Genomic DNA, 22,500 nt, shown 5'->3' on the forward strand with positions numbered 1-22,500 from the left:
CCATTCATCTGAGGTAAATATGACGTCAAATGTCATCGCAGAGGGGGCACGGTGTTCCTTCAGCTGAATGAAATCGCCAAATGAGACATAATAAAAGTACATGTCGGCATAAGCAGCAGTGAAAGAGTTAAAATATAATATAAAAAGAAGGGAAGGGGAGGAGAAGGGTCAGACGACTTTCGTAATATACCGGTAGGGTTGACACCCCTGCCTAGATGCCACAAATTTTCTCCATCCGGTTTTACTCGCAGCCCTAAATTAGTTACGCCTCACAGGACCGGTATCATAATTGTGATAAAAAAGACTCATTAGTACCTCGTTTCGTTATTTCATTCTACAAGCCCACCGGCTTCGCCGGCCCTGCTCCGCAGGGGGCTTTTGCGCTTCGCGCAAGCTCGCTTCGCTCGCGGGCGCTTCGCGCCCTAGGGCTTCGCCCCTGTTTTAACCATGCTCTTATTTCTTGCAGTAAGGATATAGAAAGGCTAATAAAAGAATCAATACATTTACGTTTTTTATTCACTCAGACACACACCTTCTTAGGAAAAGGCGGAGAAGTAACATAACCCCCTGAAGAGTGCCCCTCTTCTTTGTCTTCTTCGGATTCACGGCTTCTCTTCGGGAAGCCATCGGAGCTACTTTCGTCATCGCTAGAGCGGTTTAAAGCCACCATCACAGCCTCGATCTCCTTCTTCAGCTTTTCCTCCAGCTTTTCTATTTTCGAGAACAGATCTCTGTTGGTCGGTTCATCCTCGGGCTCGAGCCCCTCGTGCCAGTCGGGCGCTAACATATTCCGCCATTCCTCCTCTGAGATTTTGTGTATGTCTTCCGGGATGTTGTTTGTCCTGTCGGACTCGTCCACTTCCTCGGGAATGCGGGTAGCCGCAACTAAAGACGCTTTTGTGGGCCCCTTTTCCTCCTCTTCTCCCTCTAAATAATCCTCGAACAACTCTCTGTACACCACGTTAACAGCAGGCCGGGGGGCAACACTTTTTCCAGCCCTTCGCCAGCCCGTATAGTACACCAAAGAGTCCCAGTTCGTTACTCTAGAACAGGCTACATACAGTTGACCGTGCGCGAAGCAATGTACAGAATCCAGCAGTAACCCACAGCGATCAAAAGTCTGTCCCTGGCTCTTGTTGATCGTCATAGCGTAACTCAACTTTATCGGGAACTGCTTTCGCCTGAAGGGCACGGGAGTGTCCTGCGACTCCAGAGCAATTCGCGGGATCAATACCTGTTCACCCCGATAAGCACCCCCTAAGATTTTCCCCACCACAATGTGTTTCTTGAGGTTAGTGATCATTAAACGCGTTCCGTTGCATATCCTAGGAGGACAGATGTTCCTCATTACCATCATAACACATCCAATCTTCAGCCTCAGATCGTGCAACGGCACAGACGGGCTGGCCATGGAGTTCAACACTGAAGCCTGGATATCAGTGTCCGGATCCGACGGCGTGTCCACGCTGTAGTATACGACTTCCTTCTCCTTATTGAGATCGTAGATTAGCTTGTTTACGCAGTCGACATCATCGTTAGTTGGCGAGACTATCGATCGTTTTTCAAAGTAGGAAAGATTCAAGTGGTTCGCTCCGAAGTCGTCGTAAACTTTGTAGACCAACTCCTCTCTCGAAGTCGCTCGCACACCGAAACCCCTTCCGAAGTAGATCTCGCCGCTTTCGCGAGACCCGATCGTCAACAGCTGCTTCGCGAACTTGCTGTTCTTGACGTCGTCCTTTTTGAGACGGACGTTCTCCGTAAGCTGCATCTTCGCGAGCCCTTCCCACATGTAGCTCGATTTGATGCAGTGGGCTAGTTCCTGCTCCTTCCCTCCGTTTCTTATCACCGGCAAGATCTGACGAAAGTCTCCTGCGCACACAAACACTTTGCCCCCCATGAATTCGTCGTTGTCCATGATGTCTCTAAGAGTGATATCCACAGCAGTCAGCATGTTCTTGTTCGCCATTACGACTTCGTCCCAGACGATCAGCTCGGTCTGTTGTAGGAGCTTCGCCAATTCCGTGTTCTTCTTGACGGAGCACGCTTTAGTTTCGTCAAACTCCATTAACGGGATCTTGAACATGTTGTGGGCGTGGAACATTTAAGGGTGATTAGAGAAAAACATATACGAAAAACACCTATAGCGGGGGTGTCCCGCTTTTCGTAGTGTGCGCGACCGAAACGGGAAACGAATCAAAAACGGGTCAAGGTTTAAAAATTATATTATTGATTCCATTTCATTTATCTGTTTATTTTTGTAAGAGTCTGTAAAATATGCCACCGTTCTGAAACAGATAATAATCAAATCGGAATTACTCCCCAATAAAATACTGACACACTACACTCATACGCCACTAAATCAAACCCACTATCAATTTACTTTAAGTATGATGAGCAAAGGCTTATTCTGGTTTGATAAAAATCGATCGTATGTCGGCACTTCTCAACGGATTAAGATTACTCGTTTTTATTTATCTTGTACGACGCTGGCAGCTCTGCAACCTCCCCCACCACCCCCAACCCCGACCCCACCCTCCGCTATAGTGAGACCCCTGATCCATACACTCCTCCTCACCTACTCATCCACCTCCATCAGCTCCTGCCTGGACCTCGAACTTTATGCAACAACCCACACAAGCAATCACTCACTAAAATATTTAAGGTTGGGTTACCACCACCCACCATCACCAAAGTCACAACCATTGTCATCATCACCACCACCCTGCCCCTCTTCCATACCCACCTTCGTCTGTCGCCATCTTGGTCGCCACTGCTTCATGATGTACCAACCCTAATGACGTCATGTCGATATATCTTGGTTAGGTCGCTCCGTGACGACTCCAGCCATCTTTCCCACGCAGTATTGGCACTGCCATTACCTCACTCTTTAACCTCTTCATTACTATGGATCACTCTTGAGAATTTTTCTTGAGAAATCAGGCGATTTGCTCAAGTCCAGGATCGGATCAAAACGTCTCTTTATATTAAATGTTAACCAGAACCAAATCCAGCACCGAATTTGTTAAAGTGGGCAGTGAGTTTATCAAGGTAGTTCAAACAAGAGAGTATTTTTCAAATCGAAATTGTTTAATCGAAACAGGCTTTTAATACAGAATGGTCGAGACAATGTTTTCATTGAGAGCTTAATTGTGAACGTCTTTGTCATGACAGTTTGATCGAACAATTTAATCACCGAAAAGTTTTCTTTAATAAAGAGAGTTCAATCGAGAGGTTATTATCAATATCGTATTTTGTTTACTTATTAATTTTTCTATCAAATCTATGCCTCACGAGAATGTGTTTAACCTTAGGAGAATGAGGTAAGTGGGTTCCTCGAGGAGATGAATAGAATCTTTTGGTGGGAGCCAAAGCGACATGGTGTGTTATGTATCCAGCTTGTGTGTCCTATGTCATTCTCTATCAACCTGCTTGGTCAGGACACACCCTTACCTCACCTCATCTCCAAGGTCAACCATACCCTGACGTCAGCAGCACCCCTACAAAGAAACACCAGAGACAACTTCCCCCATAGAATCTTGATAAGACATCTCCAAGAAATCCACCCCGTCCTCCAACATACTCTTCTAAACAACCTACATTATCACCATCACCACCACAATAAACAATCGTCACCACCATCACCGCCATCATTACTGTCACGGCTACATTAAGACCCGACCAGGATCCACCCATGACAGTTTGTGTCGCTTTAAAATATCCGTAGAAACATAATACAGTACCCTTTCTCGCATGTTAGTATCTCCTGTTTTTGTGTGTGTGTGTATGTGTGTTTGTGTGTGTGTGTGTGTATGTGTGCGTGTTAAAGGTATAAATGAGTACGATATATTCTCACAAGGATCGTTGAATGTGATCACTAAATCAATATTTGGTATCTCCTTTAAGGCATTCTCTTTATGTATTTAGATTGTTTTATCCTCTTTTTTCAGGCTTGAGATGACCTCCTGTACATACACACACACCTTCCATCCAGTCATACGCTGTATTCCTGCATATTTGTACTATATAAACCCATGTATTTGTTCAATCTTTATCTTTTGATAATGAATCATACAGAGTCGAAACGTCAAGCTAATAATGACGGGATTAGGAAACCTACTCTTTCTTTTACCCCTTGCTATAAAGGATACCTTCAAGAAGTTGGAAACTGAAGAAGAAATTTATCAGCGCTGAACTTGCAGTTGCTTTTAACCAAACCTGCCTGAAAATATATATGTGTGTGTGTATGTGTGTGTGTGTGTGTGTGTGTGTGTGTGTGTGTGTGTGTGTGTGTGTGTGTGTGTGTGTGTGTGTGTGTGTGTGTGTGTATTCACCTTGGTCTTTGGATCACGTGTTGGACTCGTGATCGACAGCTATTTCCCTCCCGGAAGAGAGCTCAGAGCTCGTATGACCGATCTATGGGTAATGCTATGACCTTACACACACACACACACACCCAACTCCCCGCCCACGAGAGTCAGAGTAACGACCCGAAGCGCAGCGATACCGAAATAATTTCGGCCCTGGGCAGGATTCGAACCAAGTACTACGAGCACCACCATGCTGGTAGTTCAGCGCTCTACCAACCGCGCCACCGAGTTGTGTGTGTATGTGTGTGTGTGTGTGTGTGTGTGTATGTATGTACAACACTAAATGGGTCCCAGTGAACAGAGATACATTTTTATCAACAACAATACACTTTAATTCTAAGCCATCAACATCGGGAGACCCACGGACACCAACATGCAGAAACTGAACCGTGGTACGGCCAAGGACTCGAACCAGGGCTATCACGTGACAAGTGTTTTAGTGACTTAACCGATTGCGTCATCAAGAGAGATATAAGTTGAGCGCAACTTTTCTTATATATTTGTATGCTCGAGTTACATACACATACACGAAATTTTGCGTTCAACCCATCTCCACTATGATAATACAGTTGGTAAGTATACGAACACGGGAAAGTATTTGTACAACACTGAATGGGTCCCAGTGAACAGAGATACATTTTTATCAACCAAAATACACTTTAATTCTAAGCAATCAACACCGGGAGATCCGCGGAGAACAACATGCAGAAATTGAAACGTGGTACAGCCAAGGACTCGAACCAGGGCTATCACATGACAAGTGTTTTAGTGACTTAACCAATTGCGCCATCAAGAAAGATATAAGTTGAGTTACATACACATACACGATTTTTTTTGTTCAACCCATCTTCACTATGATAGTACAACTGGTAAGTATACGAACGAGGGAAACTACATTAACCAATTGTACTATCATAAGGGAGATGGGTTGAACACAAAATTTCGTGTATGTGTATGTAACTCGAGCATACAAATATTTAAGAACCACTCCATCACAAGATTCTCCCATCTTCTCTCCACCAACTCCACCTACTCCTCTTCCCAGATACAGCTTACGCAAAAAAGCCACTGTATAAGATCATATCTACTAGGTGAACGAAATTGTATCTACTTTCCACATATCATTAGTTTTAAGCAAATATTATTCAATTATCTTCTACGAGCAAATCGCTAAGGACAGCGACTGATAGTTAGACCGAGCGCTGTTGGAAGAAGATATATTACACGTCACAGAACGTCACACTACGAGAAGACAGATACCAAACATACGACGTCGCGTACGTCGCAGCAGGAGAACCAAATGGCTGTTGAGCACCAGGTCTATGCAGAACCCGACCAAAAGCCACTTAACTGGAATTAGGCCGACCTGACCTTGACCTCTTAGGAGACCTGGTCCGCACAAGAGACGACCGTTGAGAAAGTACGTCCATAGAACGAATTATCCTTATATTTAATTTTTCACCATGTATTATTAAAATAGGCCATGTCCTATGTATTATAATTATATATATTTTTGTTTAATATTGAGTGGATCACCTAACCATGTAAATACCATGTAAATCTTACTGTACGACAAAAAATTATGTAGTGTCAACCGTCACAGCCTTCTTGGTCAGTTGTCTGGCGTCTTAGCGCAGATCTTCACTGGCTCTGCACAAGAAAACTGACTGCGATTTACTAGAATAAATCCGTAGAACTAAACGGCCTTTACTTGGTCCGCTAATCACATCACCTCAAAAAGTATGGATGACAACCTTACATGTGTGTGTGTATATATATATACATATATATATATATATATATATATTATACATATATATATACATATATATATATATATATTATACATATATATATACATATATATATATATATATATATGCACACACACACACACACACACACACACACACATACACACACACACACATATATATATATATATATATTATATATATATACATATATATATTATATATATATATTATGTATATATATATAAATTATATATATATATATATATATACATATATATATATATATATATATATATATATACATATATATATATATATATGTACAGTATGTATGTATATATATACATTATGGATATCTACTTTCATTATCTCAATATACAGGAAACTACCTTTTAATACTATGCGAATACTGTGGACAGAAATACGATTACTCGGCAACAAGAGTAGCATTGTGGAAAAGAGCGCGATTCAAGACATGAGTATCATGATGTTATAAACCCTTCCCCCATGGGTACGGGTTGGGGGGTGGGGAAGGGGTGAGGGGGAAAATGGGGGTGTTACCAGAAATCACCTTCAGATATGCGGGTTGTCCTAACACTTGTAACATCTCCTTCCTCCACTAACCTCCCCACACCACCACCACCTGGAACTACGCAGTTGGTCACGATTGATACATTGAGGATGAAAATTCGATACCGGTACACAATCAATCAATCAATCAATCAATCAATCAATAAATAAATAAATAAATAAATAAATAAATAAATAAATAAATAAATAAATAATAAATAAATAAATGATTAATAAGTAAATGTATATACAAAAAAAAAAAAAAATCAACGCTACAACGGGGTTATCCCTTCAACATTTGGCCAATACTGGCTGGAATATATTCCTTGGGCTTAAAAATTTCTCACACTGCTAGAACTTCGAGTCAAAAATTCTATGCGTCTAGGAAAAATCAACTACGATAGTAAGCATATACTTCCTCATATCACAAACTAGATCTATTACAAAATCTATACCCATAGGCATTGTCGATATTACACACATTCCTCCACAGTGGCACATCGGCTAAGGCGACGTCTTTTAGTACACCTAAACACCTCTTGACTTAAATTCTTAAAATAAACTGGTTTTAATGGCATCTAAGTACAGTTTACAGTCTGTTTACGCGCAAACAGGTAAGGCTTATGAATGATATGTGGCCTCTCCCTTATCCGAAAGAACAGAAAGGCTGACAACAACGTGACGTCATGTCGACTCTGACGACAGTTTCCACAAAACTGGGCAGACGTCGTTAATTGTATACAAAAGTAGTGATGACGAGGATGAAGCCATAACTGCTGGTCTCTCCTTCGACGCTCTCCATACCCTCTGGTTTCAGTCAAGATAAGAAACAGAAAAGTACATTACCTGCAGCGAGTTTGGTGGTGTATTCCTTGTTCTCTACAATGTAGTCGAGACCAATGCGGGAATCCATGACGCTGCGTATGGCCCAGACACACTCCACCTACAAAGGAGGGTCAGATAAGCGTATCAGTGCACCTGAGATAAGAAAGGTATCAACGCAGGGGTTCCTTTAACACGGTGACGCTGTTAATTTTGTCCTAGCAGCAGGGGAGGGACTTAAACTCAGGTCTGAAAATTAATAAGATAAATCAAGACCCATTCCAGGGCAAAACCAGCCCCATCACCCCCCCCCCGCAAATATATATATATATATATATATATATATATATATATATATATATATATATATATATATATATACTGTATATATATATTCATATATATATATGTATATATATATATACTGTATATATATATATATATATATATATATATATATATATATATATGAGAGAAATGGATGAGGAAGGGCAAACAAAGATGTGTTGGGAATAGAGTTTATTTCCCTAACGTTTCGACCAACTTGGTCTTCTTCAGAGGACATGTTGCATTACAATGGGATCACAAGTCTTATACTCGCAGCGAGGGGGAACCCGGCCAGCTGTGAGCGGATGTGTCAGGTCTTCTCTTCGGCCAATGATTTGATTATCAAGACACTTGCTGTTTTTGAAAAGCATTTGAATCCATCTCTGTCTTTGTTATTTTCCCTGGTGGCGATATGTGCAGCTTCCACAGCTTTTCTCGTTTTCTTTTCAAGTCCCTCGTGTAGAATTTCCACGCGGCTCCAGTCAGGTAGGTTTCCGCATTTGTCTAGATGACGAACCAGGGAGTTGGATGTTCTATGTGCCCTGAGGTAGTTTTTGTGTTAACAATGGCAGAGATGGATTTATATGCTTTTCAAAAACAGCAAGTGTCTTGATAATCAAATCATTAGCCGAAGAGAAGACCTGACACATCCGCTCACAGCTGGCCGGGTTCCCCCTCGCTGCGATTATAAGACTTGTGATCCCATTGTAATGCAACATGTCCTCTGAAGAAGACCAAGTTGGTCGAAACGTTAGGGAAATAAATTCTGTTCCCAACACATCTTCGTTTGCCCTTCCTCACCCATTTCTCTCTCATTTGTCTGAAATAGTATATATATATATATATATATATATATATACATATATACATATATATCCCAAGCAAAATAAAGTGACTCACTGTGTTAAAAGGGTTTATTAGAAGTGTATAACCCTAGCCAGAAGAAAAAGAAAAGAAAAAGTATATACAAACCGAAACCTTAGCTGACGTAGTTTATTTATTTCATTATAATTCAATCAGTCCTTCTGTAACACTGACGTACCCTGTAAATTCTATTCTGGCTGATATAACTTTTTTTTAAATTCATTCATTCATCTATTTATAATCTAGTTAGGTAGTAATAATCTTTATTTATTTAATCACATATTCATATATATTTATTATTCTATCTCTCCACATATTTTTTTCTCAGAGCACAATCCCGTAACAAAGAAACTTGGGTTTCTTTGAACCCCCACCCTACCTGTTCTGTTTATGACTTATGAAAGCCCCCGGCGGGTGATTCTATTAAGCACGGAAGAAAATCTACTAGACCTAGAGCTCTCAGGGACAGGCTCACAAAGAATGTCATGATAGTTCAATGAGTTCAGCTCCATCACTACCAAGAGTCGGGGTGCCACAATGAAATAGCTAGGCGACGGCGGCGGCGGCGGCAGTCACAAGAATATGGAAGATGCCAACCGGGACGTCATGGTTAAGGCCTTGCTACCGGTAGATCATAACAGCTTCACAACAAATCCTCCATAAGGTGATCGTGTGTGTATTTTTCTCATAAGATATATATATATATATATATATATATATATATATATATATATATATATAAGTATATATATATATTTTTTTCCAACCACAAATCACTTCTACTAAGTATTTCAGCGGCTTTGACCCATCGTTTTTCGCTCATATTTCCGAAATAATCATTCACATCAGCATGGTATATTAGCACAGCCTAATTCACACTCGGCCATAATTTTTGACGTTATAGTATATTCACAAGTGTATTTAATTACGGTGTTTACTCTTGATATTGTGTGTGTCGTAGCCGACACCCGTGAAGTGAATCGAACAAGTGAAGTTGGGATACACGAGGTAGTTTGTGATGACGTCACGACTTCACCTGTTCGATTTACTTCACGGGTGTCGGCTACGACACACTTAATATCAAGAGTAAACGCCGTAATTAAATACACTTGTAAATGCACTCTAACGTCAAAAATTATGGCCGGGTGTGAATTAGGCTGTGCTAATATATCATACTGATGTGAATGGTTATTTCGGAAATATGAGCGAAAAACGATGGGTCAAAGCCGCTGAAATACTTAGTAATTCCATGCCATCGCAGTCGAGACTGAGAATCGCTCGATGGAGGCATCCATTGGAAATTGAAACGTGGACGAGCACAGGATTCGAACCCAACTAACCCGTAAACAAAGTTACAGTGACTTAAACCAATACGCTATCTCTCTTCGTAACGTATTGGTTTAAGTCACTGTAGCTTTGTTACGGGTTAGCTGGATTCGAATCCTCGGCTCGTCCACGTTTCAATTTCCAACGGATGGCTCCATCGAGCGATTCTCAGTCTCGACTGCGATGGCACGGAATTAAAAGTGATTTGTGGTTGAAAAAAGATATTAATTGATCACTGGGAACCATTCAGTGTGTGTATATATATATATATATATATATATATACACATATATATATATATAATATGTATTACATATATATATATATATATATATATATATATATATATATATATGCACTAAGAACCCACTATAATTTGGATTTAAGAAAAGAAGAAAAGAACGGATTTCCGTATATTTCGATCACTTGCTGTGATCCTCTTCACGCGGAATACATAGACAAGAAAACATACACATCTTATATACAGATGAGAGAGGTAAAGTTAGGGAACATGGACAAGTCAACTCATGTGGCATCTATATTGTTGTGCGGGTTATGTGGTAAATCGTCCGCTTTTACAATATGGGGAAATAATTTATCAACTGCCAAGGTGGTTGTAAGGGAAAATCGCCACTTAATCGTCTAAGCAACCAGCCCTCTTAAATAGCGCACTGTTCGAGTGCGCTTCGAAGCTTTCCTTGAAACGAGCTGCCACGTATGACGACCGAGGTTACGTGCGTCCCGGACAGACATGGGTTTAGCAGAGAGAACTTGGTGACTGCATCTAGTCCACTACTCCCTCTCCACTCTAAAACTGGCGCGTTACATCGACTGGACGTCGTTTGTCTCCAACTTCGCCTTCTGCTCTGCCAGAGTCGTCATCGCTCAGCTCCAAAACCCTGATCATCTGCCGAAGCTTTCGATGAGTTATTTAAGTGTTTACATGTGGAGACTATTCGAGTGAGCTACGACCGAACTGACCTAAGGTGAAACAGTTGGTGTTGTTTTTCCCTATTCTTCAAGTTGATTTGATAGTGCATTGTGGGAAGACCAGAATTATAAACTTCCAGTGCAATCTTGTGTTTTCTTGCTTGTCCTACGAGTCTATAAACGAACCGAGAGTTCTGAAGCAGGCAGTGGTGGTCCGCACCTAGTTTCAGAACAAAAGGACCTAATTGGTCCTTTACATGTGGCGACCTTGCCAGGACTAGACTCGTAACGACTCGTAAGGTTGGTGATTTGTCTGTTGGCACCTTGAGCGTGCAAACCGTTCATTTGAATTTGTTTAGAGTGATTTCTGTCGTCTTGACATTTGCACCTTGAGCGTGCACCTTGAGCGTGCAAATTGTCCATTTAAATTGTCGTTTCTAGTGGTTTCTGCCATCTTGGCATTTTGCTCGACTATGCTTGTGGCACTTTGAGCGTGCAAACTGTCCATTTAAGATGTTTATGTTTCAGAGTGATTCTAGGCGGTCAGTCTACGTAGTACTGTAGCAACGGAAGCAAAAAGCTCCAGTTACTACGTCGTTTTTGTTTAGTCAGTAGGGTGTTGTTTAGGACAGTTAGTCCTTTCGTCAGCTGGACGACCATAGTTTGTTCCGTATTGAAATTTTGGTGTATTTATATTTCGTTAACCTCAGTTACACAACTTTTCCTCTGTACTTGACCTTAATTTGTGCTGTTTATTGTCTTAGTATTTTGTTAATCGTAGCCATGCTCCCAAGAATGTCTAAGTTTACTTCTATCGAAGAACTCAAGGCCCAGGCCGAATCCATCGGTTTTAAAGGTGACGATATTGGCCGCTTTGTTTTAAATCAACAGGTATTTGAAAGGGATGAAAGAACCAAAGAACGCGAGCGAGAACGGGATAAGGAACAGCGAGAACACGAAGAGAAAGAAAAGAGGGAACAGCGAGAACACGAAGAGAAAGAAAAGAGGGAACAGCGAGAATATGAAGAGAAAGAAAAGAGGGAACAGCGAGAACATGAAGAGAAAGAAAAGAGGGAACAGCGAGAACACGAAGAGAAAGAAAAGAGGGAACAGCGAGAACACGAAGAAAAGATGGCTAAATTACAACATGAAAAGGAAATTGAGCTTGCCAAACTTGCACCCGACTCCCGTAACCAGCCTCCTAGCCAGGACATCTTCTTCAAGCGGCCCGACCTCCCCACGTACCAAGAAGAAGACATAGCCTCGTACCTCTCTAGGTTCGAAAGGGTAGCAAACCTGCTCCAAGTTGAGGAAAATTCGCTTGCCGCCAGGTTGGGCAGCACATTAACAGGTAAGGCTGCTGAATTGTATTCTACATTTGATTTGGCAACGATAAGCAATTTTTCCCTCCTTAAGCATGCATTGCTCACAGGATTTGACAAGACTCCCGAACACTATAGATTGGACTTCAGGAACGACAAGATTCGCGTCGGGGAAAATTACCGACAATTTGCTACCCGTCTACGACAGTTATTCGACAACTGGCTGGAGGCGTGCAAGGTCCCCAAGACATTCGAAGCTCTAAGACAATTTGTTATCTTAGATCAGTTCCTTGCTTCTCTCATTCCAGATATACGCCTCTTCATCAAGGAACAGAGTGTAACTTCCCTAGAATCGGTGGTGTCAAAGGCGGATGATTGGGCCTCCGCCCATAAGGCCTATCCAAAGCCGAATACTAACTTTGTTTCCGGTAAGACTTCTTTTCCTCGTAGGAAAACTAATGTGGCCGAATCTTTACCTCCCCCTATCCATGGCTCAACCCATCAAGATACAAAAGGCGGTGCCTTTCGTACGCCCATGAGGTGTTTCAACTGCGGCGAAGAAGGACATCTTCGATCTCGTTGTCCAAAGAATCCCCGTGCATTCAAAGACAAAGAGGCCCAATCTCAATTCAAGGTAGGGTTTTGCATGAGTAACAGGACCACCCCATGTTTCACCGTTGCAGGAACTATCAATGGCTCTTGGACTTCTACCATAGTCAGGGACACTGGATGCAACTGTATCCTGGTCTCCGAAGAAGCTGTCCCAGACGCAGATGTGTCCCTGTGCCCAAAGGTATCTGTAGCAGACTTTTTGGGACGAGTTAACGAGTTTCCTGTTGTCCGCTGCTATATACGCTGTCCATACTACGAGGGATGGGTTGACGCAGTCAGAGCTCCTATGAAGTGCGCAAGCGTCTTGATCGGCAACGTTCCTGGGGCACGGGATCCTAGTAAACCTGACCCCTTTCTTTTCAAACCCCATGCTAGCTCTTTAGACACTACTACACCTTCAACTCTTCCTACAGGCATGCAAACATCCAGTTCCGCCGCTGCCCCTATCACGAAGACGGTCCTACCTCCTACATTAACTCAAGAGTCCACTTTCCAGATCAACGCTGTCGAGACTCGCAGGTCCAAGATGAAGAGAGTTCATCCTCTTCAGATGCCTGCCCTTCAACCCCTGTCTGTTACCCCTGAAGAGTTCTGTAGTCTGCAGGAATCCTGTCCCACTCTGGCTGGATTGTGGGATAAAACAAAATCTGAGGAGATGGATCAGATGAAGAATGGTTCCTCCTTCCAGTATCTCAAGATAGATGGTTTACTGTACCGAAAATGTGTATTATCTACGCATGTTGCAAAGGTGGGTAAACTCGCCCTTGTTGTCCCGAAAGAGTGCCGACCTATCATTTTGTCTGTTGGCCATGAAAATCCATTGGCGGGGCACTTTTCTCAAAGAAAAACTGCTATGAAGATAGCAGACAAGTTTTTCTGGCCTGGGATGGCAGTAGAGATTCGTGATTTCTGCCGCTCGTGTGACATCTGCCAACGAATGTCGAGTAAGGGCAGAGTCAGACCTGTACCTCTACACCCTCTACCTATTATTACTGAATCTTTCTCCAGGGTAGCCATCGACCTGGTCGGTCCACTGTCCCCACCTTCTGCAGAGGGACATCGTTACATTCTCACCCTCATTGACTTCGCCACGGGCTTCCCAGAGGCAGTTTCATTGAAGGAGGTCGATTCCATCTCTGTAGCCGAAACACTCCTCACCATCTTCTCCAGAGTTGGCATTCCTCGAGAAATATTGTCTGACCAGGGAACACAGTTTACTTCACAACTAATGGCAGAATTGCATAAGCTCCTGGGTGTCAAGCCATCATTTACCACGCCTTTCCATCCGAGTGGGAACGGCCGCGTCGAGAGACTCCATGGTCCCTTGAAAGCTGCACTACGCAAAATGTGTAGTGAAAAACCCCGAGATTGGCTTCGGTATCTTATCCCTACTTTGTTTGCCTTCAGAGAGATCCCCAGCGATCGGACCGGATTTTCTGCTTTTGAACTTCTGTATGGAAGAACTGTAAGAGGGCCCCTCTCGGTACTTCGGGACTTGTGGGAGGACCGCAGCATTAAGGATGACGACCGCTCCACCTTCGGCTACGTCATCGAACTCCCAGACAAACTGGCAGAATCGGCTAAGATTGCTGCCCAAAACGCCGACATTAGTATTGCCCGATACAAAGCCTATTTCGACGTCAGGTCCCAAGATCGCAAATTTCAACCCGGTGATGAAGTACTAATTTTGTTACCCAGCGATAAGAGTAAACTTCTGGTCGCCTGGAAGGGCCCCTACGTAGTACTGGAAAAGAGAGGTAAGGTGGACTATGTCATTGATAGCCCCACAGGCCCCAAGTTGTACCACGCCAACTTGCTAAAAAAGTACTATCGACGTCCTTCAGTTGCGTTTGCCGAGCTTTTGGATGAACCCTCCACTATATATGATAGCCCTTTACACAAAGAGATCTGCCTTGGTGAACCAGAAGATTCCCGACTACCCGTGACCCCTGATGGTCAAACCGACGAAACAGATTCGAGGCCAAACGTTAACCCTAATTTGGAGGATTATCAACGGACTTCCTTGGAAGAATTGGTAAGTGAATACAAAGAAGTTTTCTCGGATAATCCAGGTTGTACCTCGACTGTTGAACATGATATAATCCTTACCACTACCGATAGGATTCACATGAAGGTTTACCCTGTGCCTGTCCACCTTAAACCGCACTTTGAGTCGGAGGTAGAGCGCCTGTTCCAACAAGGTATCATCCAGAGATCGTCATCACCACATTGTTCTCCAGTCGTAATGGTTCGAAAGTCTGACGGATCGTATCGCATGGCGATAGACTACCGCCAGCTGAACGCGGTAACGGTCTTCCACGCCGAACCTGTATGTAACATTGAAGAGGATTTGTACAAGTTTTCCGGCTCGAAATACTTCTCTGAACTGGACTTGTGCAAGGCCTATTACCAAGTGCCTCTATCTGAAAGAGCCAAACCCCTGACCGCTTTCCCAACTCATCTCGGCCTCATGGAATTCTGTCGCTTACCATTTGGTCTTGCCACTGCATGCGCAACGTACATCCGTCTGATGCGTATTGTCCTTGCCGGCTTACCTAATGTATCTTTCTATTTTGATAACATATTTGTTTATTCTTCAGATTGGTCTCAACACTGTACGGCACTTAGGGCTGTTTTGGACAGGATTAGAAGCCATCACCTCACTCTGAAGATTTCAAAGTGTCGTTTTGGATTCCCAGCCATCCAGTATCTTGGCTTCATATTGGGTGGGGATTGTCTACAGCCTCAACCAGACAAGGTGGAAGCTCTGTGTCGCGTACCACCCCCTTCCACCAAAAAGCTTCTACGCTCGTTCTTGGGTATGATAGGTTTCTACAAGATGTTTATACCCCAGGCCGCTGACTACACTGGGCCTCTATCTAATCTGCTTAGGAAGACCGTCAGAGAACCTCTACCATGGACGGAAGAGCTCCAGTCCCTGTTTAATCACCTTAAGCTTGTATTATCTTCTAACCCTGTCCTCAGACTCCCTGACAGCAGTCTAACTTTCGTCCTCCGAACGGACGCTTCTAATCATGGTCTCGGCGCCGTCCTACTACAATACCATCTTGACTACCCCCACCCAGTTGCCTTCGCCAGCCGGAAACTTCTCGACCGAGAGAGCAGGTATTCCACTATTGAACGAGAATGTTTGGCGGTTGTGTTTGGGATCCAAAGGTTTGACTATTATCTCAGAGGGAGAGAATTTGTTCTCGAAGTCGATCACAAACCCCTCACCTACCTTCACACGTTCAAGGGTAAGAATGACAGACTGTTACGATGGGCTCTGAGTCTGCAAGCTTACAAGTTCAGGATCGTACATGTGGCCGGAGTTGACAATATTGGGGCTGACCTACTTAGTCGAGCCTAAATTTTTCTCCTCAATTTCAGGTGGCGTTTCCCCACTTAGTCTTCCAAAGGAAGACTCTTTAAGGGGGGAGTTGTGTAAGGGAAAATCGCCACTTAATCGTCTAAACAACCAGCCCTCTTAAATAGCGCACTGTTCGAGTGCGCTTCGAAGCTTTCCTTGAAACGAGCTGCCACGTATGACGACCGAGGTTACGTGCGTCCCGGACAGACATGGGTTTAGCAGAGAGAACTTGGTGACTGCATCTAGTCCACTACTCCCTCTCCACTCTAAAACTGGCGCGTTACATCGACTGGACGTCGTTTGTCTCCAACTTCGCCTTCTGCTCTGCCAGAGTCGTCATCGCTCAGCTCCAAAACCCTGATCATCTGCCGAAGCTTTCGATGAGTTATTTAAGTGTTTACATGTGGAGACTATTCGAGTGAGCTACGACCGAACTGACCTAAGGTGAAACAGTTGGTGTTGTTTTTCCCTATTCTTCAAGTTGACTTGATAGTGCATTGTGGGAAGACCAGAATTATAAACTTCCAGTGCAATCTTGTGTTTTCTTGCTTGTCCTACGAGTCTATAAACGAACCGAGAGTTCTGAAGCAGGCAGTGGTGGTCCGCACCTAGTTTCAGAATAAAAGGACCTAATTGGTCCTTTACAGTGGTTATGTAATCTGGTGACCATTGGCCTTTTGAGATGTTAAAATTCGGGAATTGTTTTATTAAGTAAGATTCAATTATTTTCTTTTTGTAACTACATTTGGATTTCAAAATGGTTTTTGCCTCGTCCCAATTTATTCTGTGATTGTTGTTGGCTACGTGTTGAAATACCGCGGAGTTATGTTGAGCATATTTAACTGAGTTTCTATGTTCTTTAATTCTCGTTTTTAATTCTCTGCCCGTTTGTCCCCAGTACACTTCATCACAATCTGAGCAGGGTCATTTGTAAACTCCGGGATTTATGTCTTGTGTTGGTCTGTGATGAACGTTAACTACCCTGCTCAGATTGTGATGAAGTGTACTGGGGACAAACGGGCAGAGAATTAAAAACGAGAATTAAAGAACATAGAAACTCGGTTAAATATGCTCAACATAACTCTGCGGTATTTCAACACGTAGCCAACAACAATCACAGAATAAATTGGAGGAGTACAAGAAGAAGCTCAGAGAAGAGTGGGAGGGAGTGATGGATAGAGTAGAACTAGGAGTGGAAGAGGAATAGGGACGGTTCAAGGATGGAGTCACAACGTATGCAAAGATGGTGTGTGGAACAAGGAGGACGGGAGAAAATAGAAGAAAGGGTAGTGAGTGGTGGAATGAGAAGGCAAAGGAGATTGTAAAAGAGAAGAAGCGAGCATTCACAGATTGGTTACAAAATAGGACCAGAGAATCATATGAAAGGTACAAAGAAAAGAAAAGATAAGTAAAGTATAAGATAAAGGAGGCAAAGAGGAGAACAGACGTGAAATGCGGTAAGAGTACAACAGAAAAGAAAAGAGAAGTAAAGCATAAGACAAAAGAGGCAAAGAGGGGAACAAATGTAAAGTAGGGTAAGAGTACGACAGAATTTCTTTAAAGTAATAAAAAGATGTTTTGGAAAGAAATTAAGAGGAGGCGAAAAGAGAAGAAAAGATAGTAAGAGGAAGATGGGCAGAGTATTTTAGGGAGTTGCTAAATGTGAAGGAGGATAGGGAAGGGAAGGTAGTTGCAGTGGGAAGCGCTAAGAAAGTGACAGCGATGAATAAGGAAAATAGAGGAGAAATAAGGAAAGATGAGGTGAAGGTAGTTGTTAAGATGATGAGAGTAGGTAAGGCATCTAGGTTGGATGGGTGTCATGCAGAATGTCTAAAAAAAAAAAGGAGGTACAGTGATAATGGACTGGCTGGTGAGGTTAATGTTTGTTTTAGAGAAGGTAGAGTGCCGGAGGACTGGAGGAGTGCTTGTATAGTTTCACTTTACAAGGGAAAAGGGGACAAGTGTGAGTGTAGTAATTTCATAGGGATCAGTTTGTGTAATTGGGAAGGCTTATGGGAGGGTTTTGATTGAGAGGATTAGGAGAAGAACAGAGGGAGTAATTGGTGAGGAATAGTGTGGGTTAATGACAGGTAGGGGTTGCGTGGATCAAATTTTTGTGGTGAGGCATATATGTGACAAAGCTATAGGAAAAGGTAAGGATGTTTTTATGGATTTGAAAAAGGCTTATGGCAGGGTAGATAGGGAGACACTGTGGGAGGTATTGCAGATATATGAGATAGGAGGAAAGCTGTTAAGAGCAGTCAAGAGTTTTTACGAGAGTAAGTAGAGCCTGTGTTAGAATCAGAAATGGAGAGAGTGAGTGGTTTTAGGTAGAGGTGGGATTTCGCCAGGGATGTGTTATGTCGCCCTGGCTGTTCAATTTATACATGGATGGGGTGGTGCGATAGGTAAACGCAAGGGTAACGGGCTTGGGATTGGAGATGGTTAAAAAAAATGGAGAAAAGTGGAAGATAAGCCAATTGTTGTTTGCTGACGACAATGTACTTGTAGCAGGATTAGAAGAAGGATTGAGGAAGTTAGTGACAGAGTCTGGGAAGGTGTGCGAAAGAGGAAAGTTGAAGATAAAAGTGGGTAAAAGTAAGATGATGAGATGTACAAGTGAAGAAAGTGGCAGCAGATTGGAAATGAATATTAATGGAGAGAGACTGGTGGAAATACATAGTTTTAGATACTTAGGTGCAAATGTGGTGGGAAAGGAGGAGTGGAGGTCGAGGTAGAATGCAGATTGAGAGAAGCGAGTAAATACCTTGGGGGATTAAAAAGTATAATGAGAGATAGACATTTGGGTATGGATGCTAAGAGGAGATTGTATGAAGGAATTATTGTGCCGACAGCACTGTATGGGGGAGAAAAATGGAACATAAGAGAGGAAGAGAGGTGGAGTTTGAATGTGTTTGAGATGAAATGATTGAGAAGTATGATAGGGGTTACTAGGCTGGATAGAGTGAGGAATGACGAGGTGATGAGGAGAACCGGGGTGGAAAGGGAGTTGGGATATAGGGTTGATGAAAGAGTATTGGGATGGTTTGGACACACAGAAAGACTGAGTGAAGAAAGATTAGTAAAAGAGGTGTGGAAGGCAGAGGTAGGAGTGAACATAAGGGGGCGACCAAGGATGAGATGGATGGATGGAGTAAAAGGGGTATTGGGAAAGAGGGGAATGTCTGTTGAGGAAGGACAGGAATGTTGAATGGAGAATGGTTGTGTATGGATGATGCTGTGATGGATGAGAGTGGGTGGGGGATGGGGGTATGAGGGAGTATGTGTGAAAAAATAATTTGACGCAGCCTGAAGGGATTTCTCCCCGTCTTCTCCATTTCTGCATAAGGGGACGGAGAGGGTGGGGGGTCACCAATTTAATGAAGCGCCCTTACTGTGGATGTGCTGTGCCTTGCGACTCTGCTTCTGACCCTGGGCAGTGGGTGAGATGCAGGGATGACCTGTAATCCAAAAGGAACCAAGATAAGCGGGAGGGAGGGGGATGAATGGAAGTAGAATATGTGGGGATGGAATGGGTGGGAGTGGATTTTATGCCTTTTTTTGGCTACCTCCCTTGTGACGGGGAAAAAGCCTTTGGTATGAGTATATATGTATGTATGTATATATATATATACATATATATATATATATATATATATATATATATATATACATACATACATACATATACCAAAGGATTTTTCCCTCTTTCAAGGGAGGTAGCCAAAACAAAGGCATAGAAACCACTCCCACCCATTACATCCCCTACATACTCCACCTCCCTCTACCCTCTTCCCTCCCTCTTATCTTGGCACCTCCTGGATGATGGGTCATCCCTGCATCTCACCCACTGCCCTGGGTCAGAAGCAGTGTCGCAAGACACAGCACATCCACAGCAAGGCCGCTTCATTAAATCGGCGACCTCCTCTCGTCTCCGGCCCCTCATACAGAAATGGAGAAGACGGGGAGAAATCCCTTCGGACCTCGTCAATTTATTTCTCATACATGCTCCCTCATCCCCCATCCCAAACCCACTCCCTCTCACGCATCGCAGCATCATCCATGCACAACAATTCTCCATTTACCCCTGCCTTCTGGCCTCTCCCGTCCTTCCTCAACAGACATCCCCCTCTTTCCCTTCCACACCTCTTTTACTAGTCTTTCTTCACTTAGTCTTTCCATGTGTCCAAACCATCACAATACTCTTTCATCAACCCTATCTTCCAACTCCCTTTCCACCCCTGTTCTCCTCATCACCTCCTCATTTCTCACTCTATCCATCCTAGTAACCCCTATCATACTTCTCAAACATTTGATCTCAAGCACATTTAAACTCCTCCTCTCTTCTTCCCTTATGTTCTATGTTTCTGCTCCGTACAGTACTGTCGGCACAATCATTCCTTCATACAATCTCCTCTTTGCATCCATTCCCAAATGTATATTTCTCATTACACTCTTTAATCCCCCAAGGCATTTACTCGCTTCTCTCAATCTACATTCAACCTCGACCTCCACTCCTCCCTTTCCTGCCACATTCGCACCCGGTCTCTCTCCACTGATACTTCCAATCTGCTTCCACTTCCTCCCCTTGTACATCTCATCACCTTCCTTTTATCCACATTTATCTTCAGCTTCCTTCTTTCACACACCTTCCCAAACTCTGTCACTAACTTCCTCAATCCCTCCTCTGATCCTGCTACAAGCGCGGTGTCGTCAGCAAACAACAATTGGCTTATCTCCCACTTTTCTTCATTTTCTTTAACCATCTCCAATGCCTGACCCACCACCCTTGCATTTACCTCTCGCACCACCCCATCCATGTATAAATTGAACAGCCAGGACAACATAACACATTCCTGACGAAGTCCCACCTTTACCTCAAACCACTCACTCTTTCCATTTCAAATCCTAACACAAACTCTACTACTCTCATAAAAACTCTTGACTGCTCTTAACAGCTTTCCTCCCATCTCATATATCTGCAATACCTCCCACAGTGTCTTCCTATGTACCCTGTCATAAGCCTTTTCCAGATCCATAAAAGCCCAAAATACATCCTTACGTTTTCCTATAGCTTTCTCACATATCTGTCTTACCACAAAAATCTGATCTACTCAACCCCTACCTGTCCTAAACTCACACTGTTCCTTACCAATCACTCCCTCTGTTCTTCTCCTAATCCTCTCAATCAAGACCCTCCCATAAGCCTTTCCAACTATACTTAACAAGCTGATCCCTCACAAGCTACTACACACACTTGTCCCCTTTTCCCTGGTAAAGTGGAACTATACAGTCCCTCTTCTAGTCCTCCGGCACTGTACCCTCTCTTAAATAAACATTAAACACACACACACACACATACATTTACAGTATATACGTATGTATTCACATGCATACATATGTGGCAAGTGCGTTTTTGAAGAGTAACACAAATGTGTATTTGAATCATTATTATTTCACTGCCTTAATCTATCCCATCATGTAAATGAAGACAAATGCATATTGGTTCCTGGCAATACGCTCTGATCGTTATGCCCGTGCGATCGCGAGTCCCCCGAGGAACAATCGCCTTCACCCACTCACCTGCAGGTACGTGCGCGAGAAGGAGGGCGGCCCTGTGCGCTGGCTCAGCTGCGCGAGGCTGTCGAGGAGGACCGCAAGTCCGTCGAGTCGGAGGAACTCCTGCGTCCACGGGGCCTGGTGCTGCCCGAGCTGCCTGCGCAGTGACGCGTAGAGTCCGCAGGAAGGCTTTCGCAGGGCACACACGTACTCGAAGGGGGAGGAGCAGGGCGTGGAGGAGGACCCAGTGCTACTGAAGCTGTGGCGTCGAGTGTCATAGGAGGGCAATGGCAAGGAAGCCGGGATTGGACCGCTACTATTTCTTCTCAGTATTTCCTCTTGGGAGTTTCCTGCGTCTAGCGAAAGGAGGAAAGGAAAGAAAGTCGTGTCAACGTAAAGTTGAAGTCAAGTAACACGTAATTAACAGCCATCACTTACAGAATTACACAAATATGACATGGTATCAGATACACACAGTTTTTTATATAGATTCTAACTACACAAGCACGCCCCATCGTATGTGTGTGTGTGATTCTCCATGGTCTTGGATCACATGATCGACAGTTATTACCCTTCCGGATGAAAGCTCAGAACTTATATGACCGATCTATGTGTAATGTTGTGTGTGTGTGTGATTCGTCATAGTCTTGGATAACGTGTTGGATTCGAGATCG

General features: G+C 43.3%; 1 protein-coding gene across 2 annotated transcripts in view; it reads right to left on the bottom strand.

Moving 5' to 3' along the window:
* LOC143038108 (uncharacterized) overlaps positions 1-22,500 on the bottom strand; it is a 562,954-nt gene that overhangs the window by 193,722 nt on the left and 346,732 nt on the right. For both annotated transcript variants that reach the window (XM_076207096.1, XM_076207095.1), the window contains exons 4-5: positions 21,851-22,182; positions 7,541-7,637 (exon numbers count right to left, since the gene is read on the bottom strand). In XM_076207096.1, the coding sequence (XP_076063211.1) occupies positions 7,541-7,637; positions 21,851-22,182 (429 nt within the window). The remainder of the gene's footprint in view (positions 1-7,540; positions 7,638-21,850; positions 22,183-22,500) is intronic.

The sequence above is a fragment of the Oratosquilla oratoria genome, chromosome 23 (genome assembly GCF_046742065.1).
Source record: "Oratosquilla oratoria isolate Oo_2021 chromosome 23, ASM4674206v1, whole genome shotgun sequence".
NCBI classification, from domain to species: Eukaryota; Metazoa; Arthropoda; class Malacostraca; order Stomatopoda; family Squillidae; genus Oratosquilla; species Oratosquilla oratoria.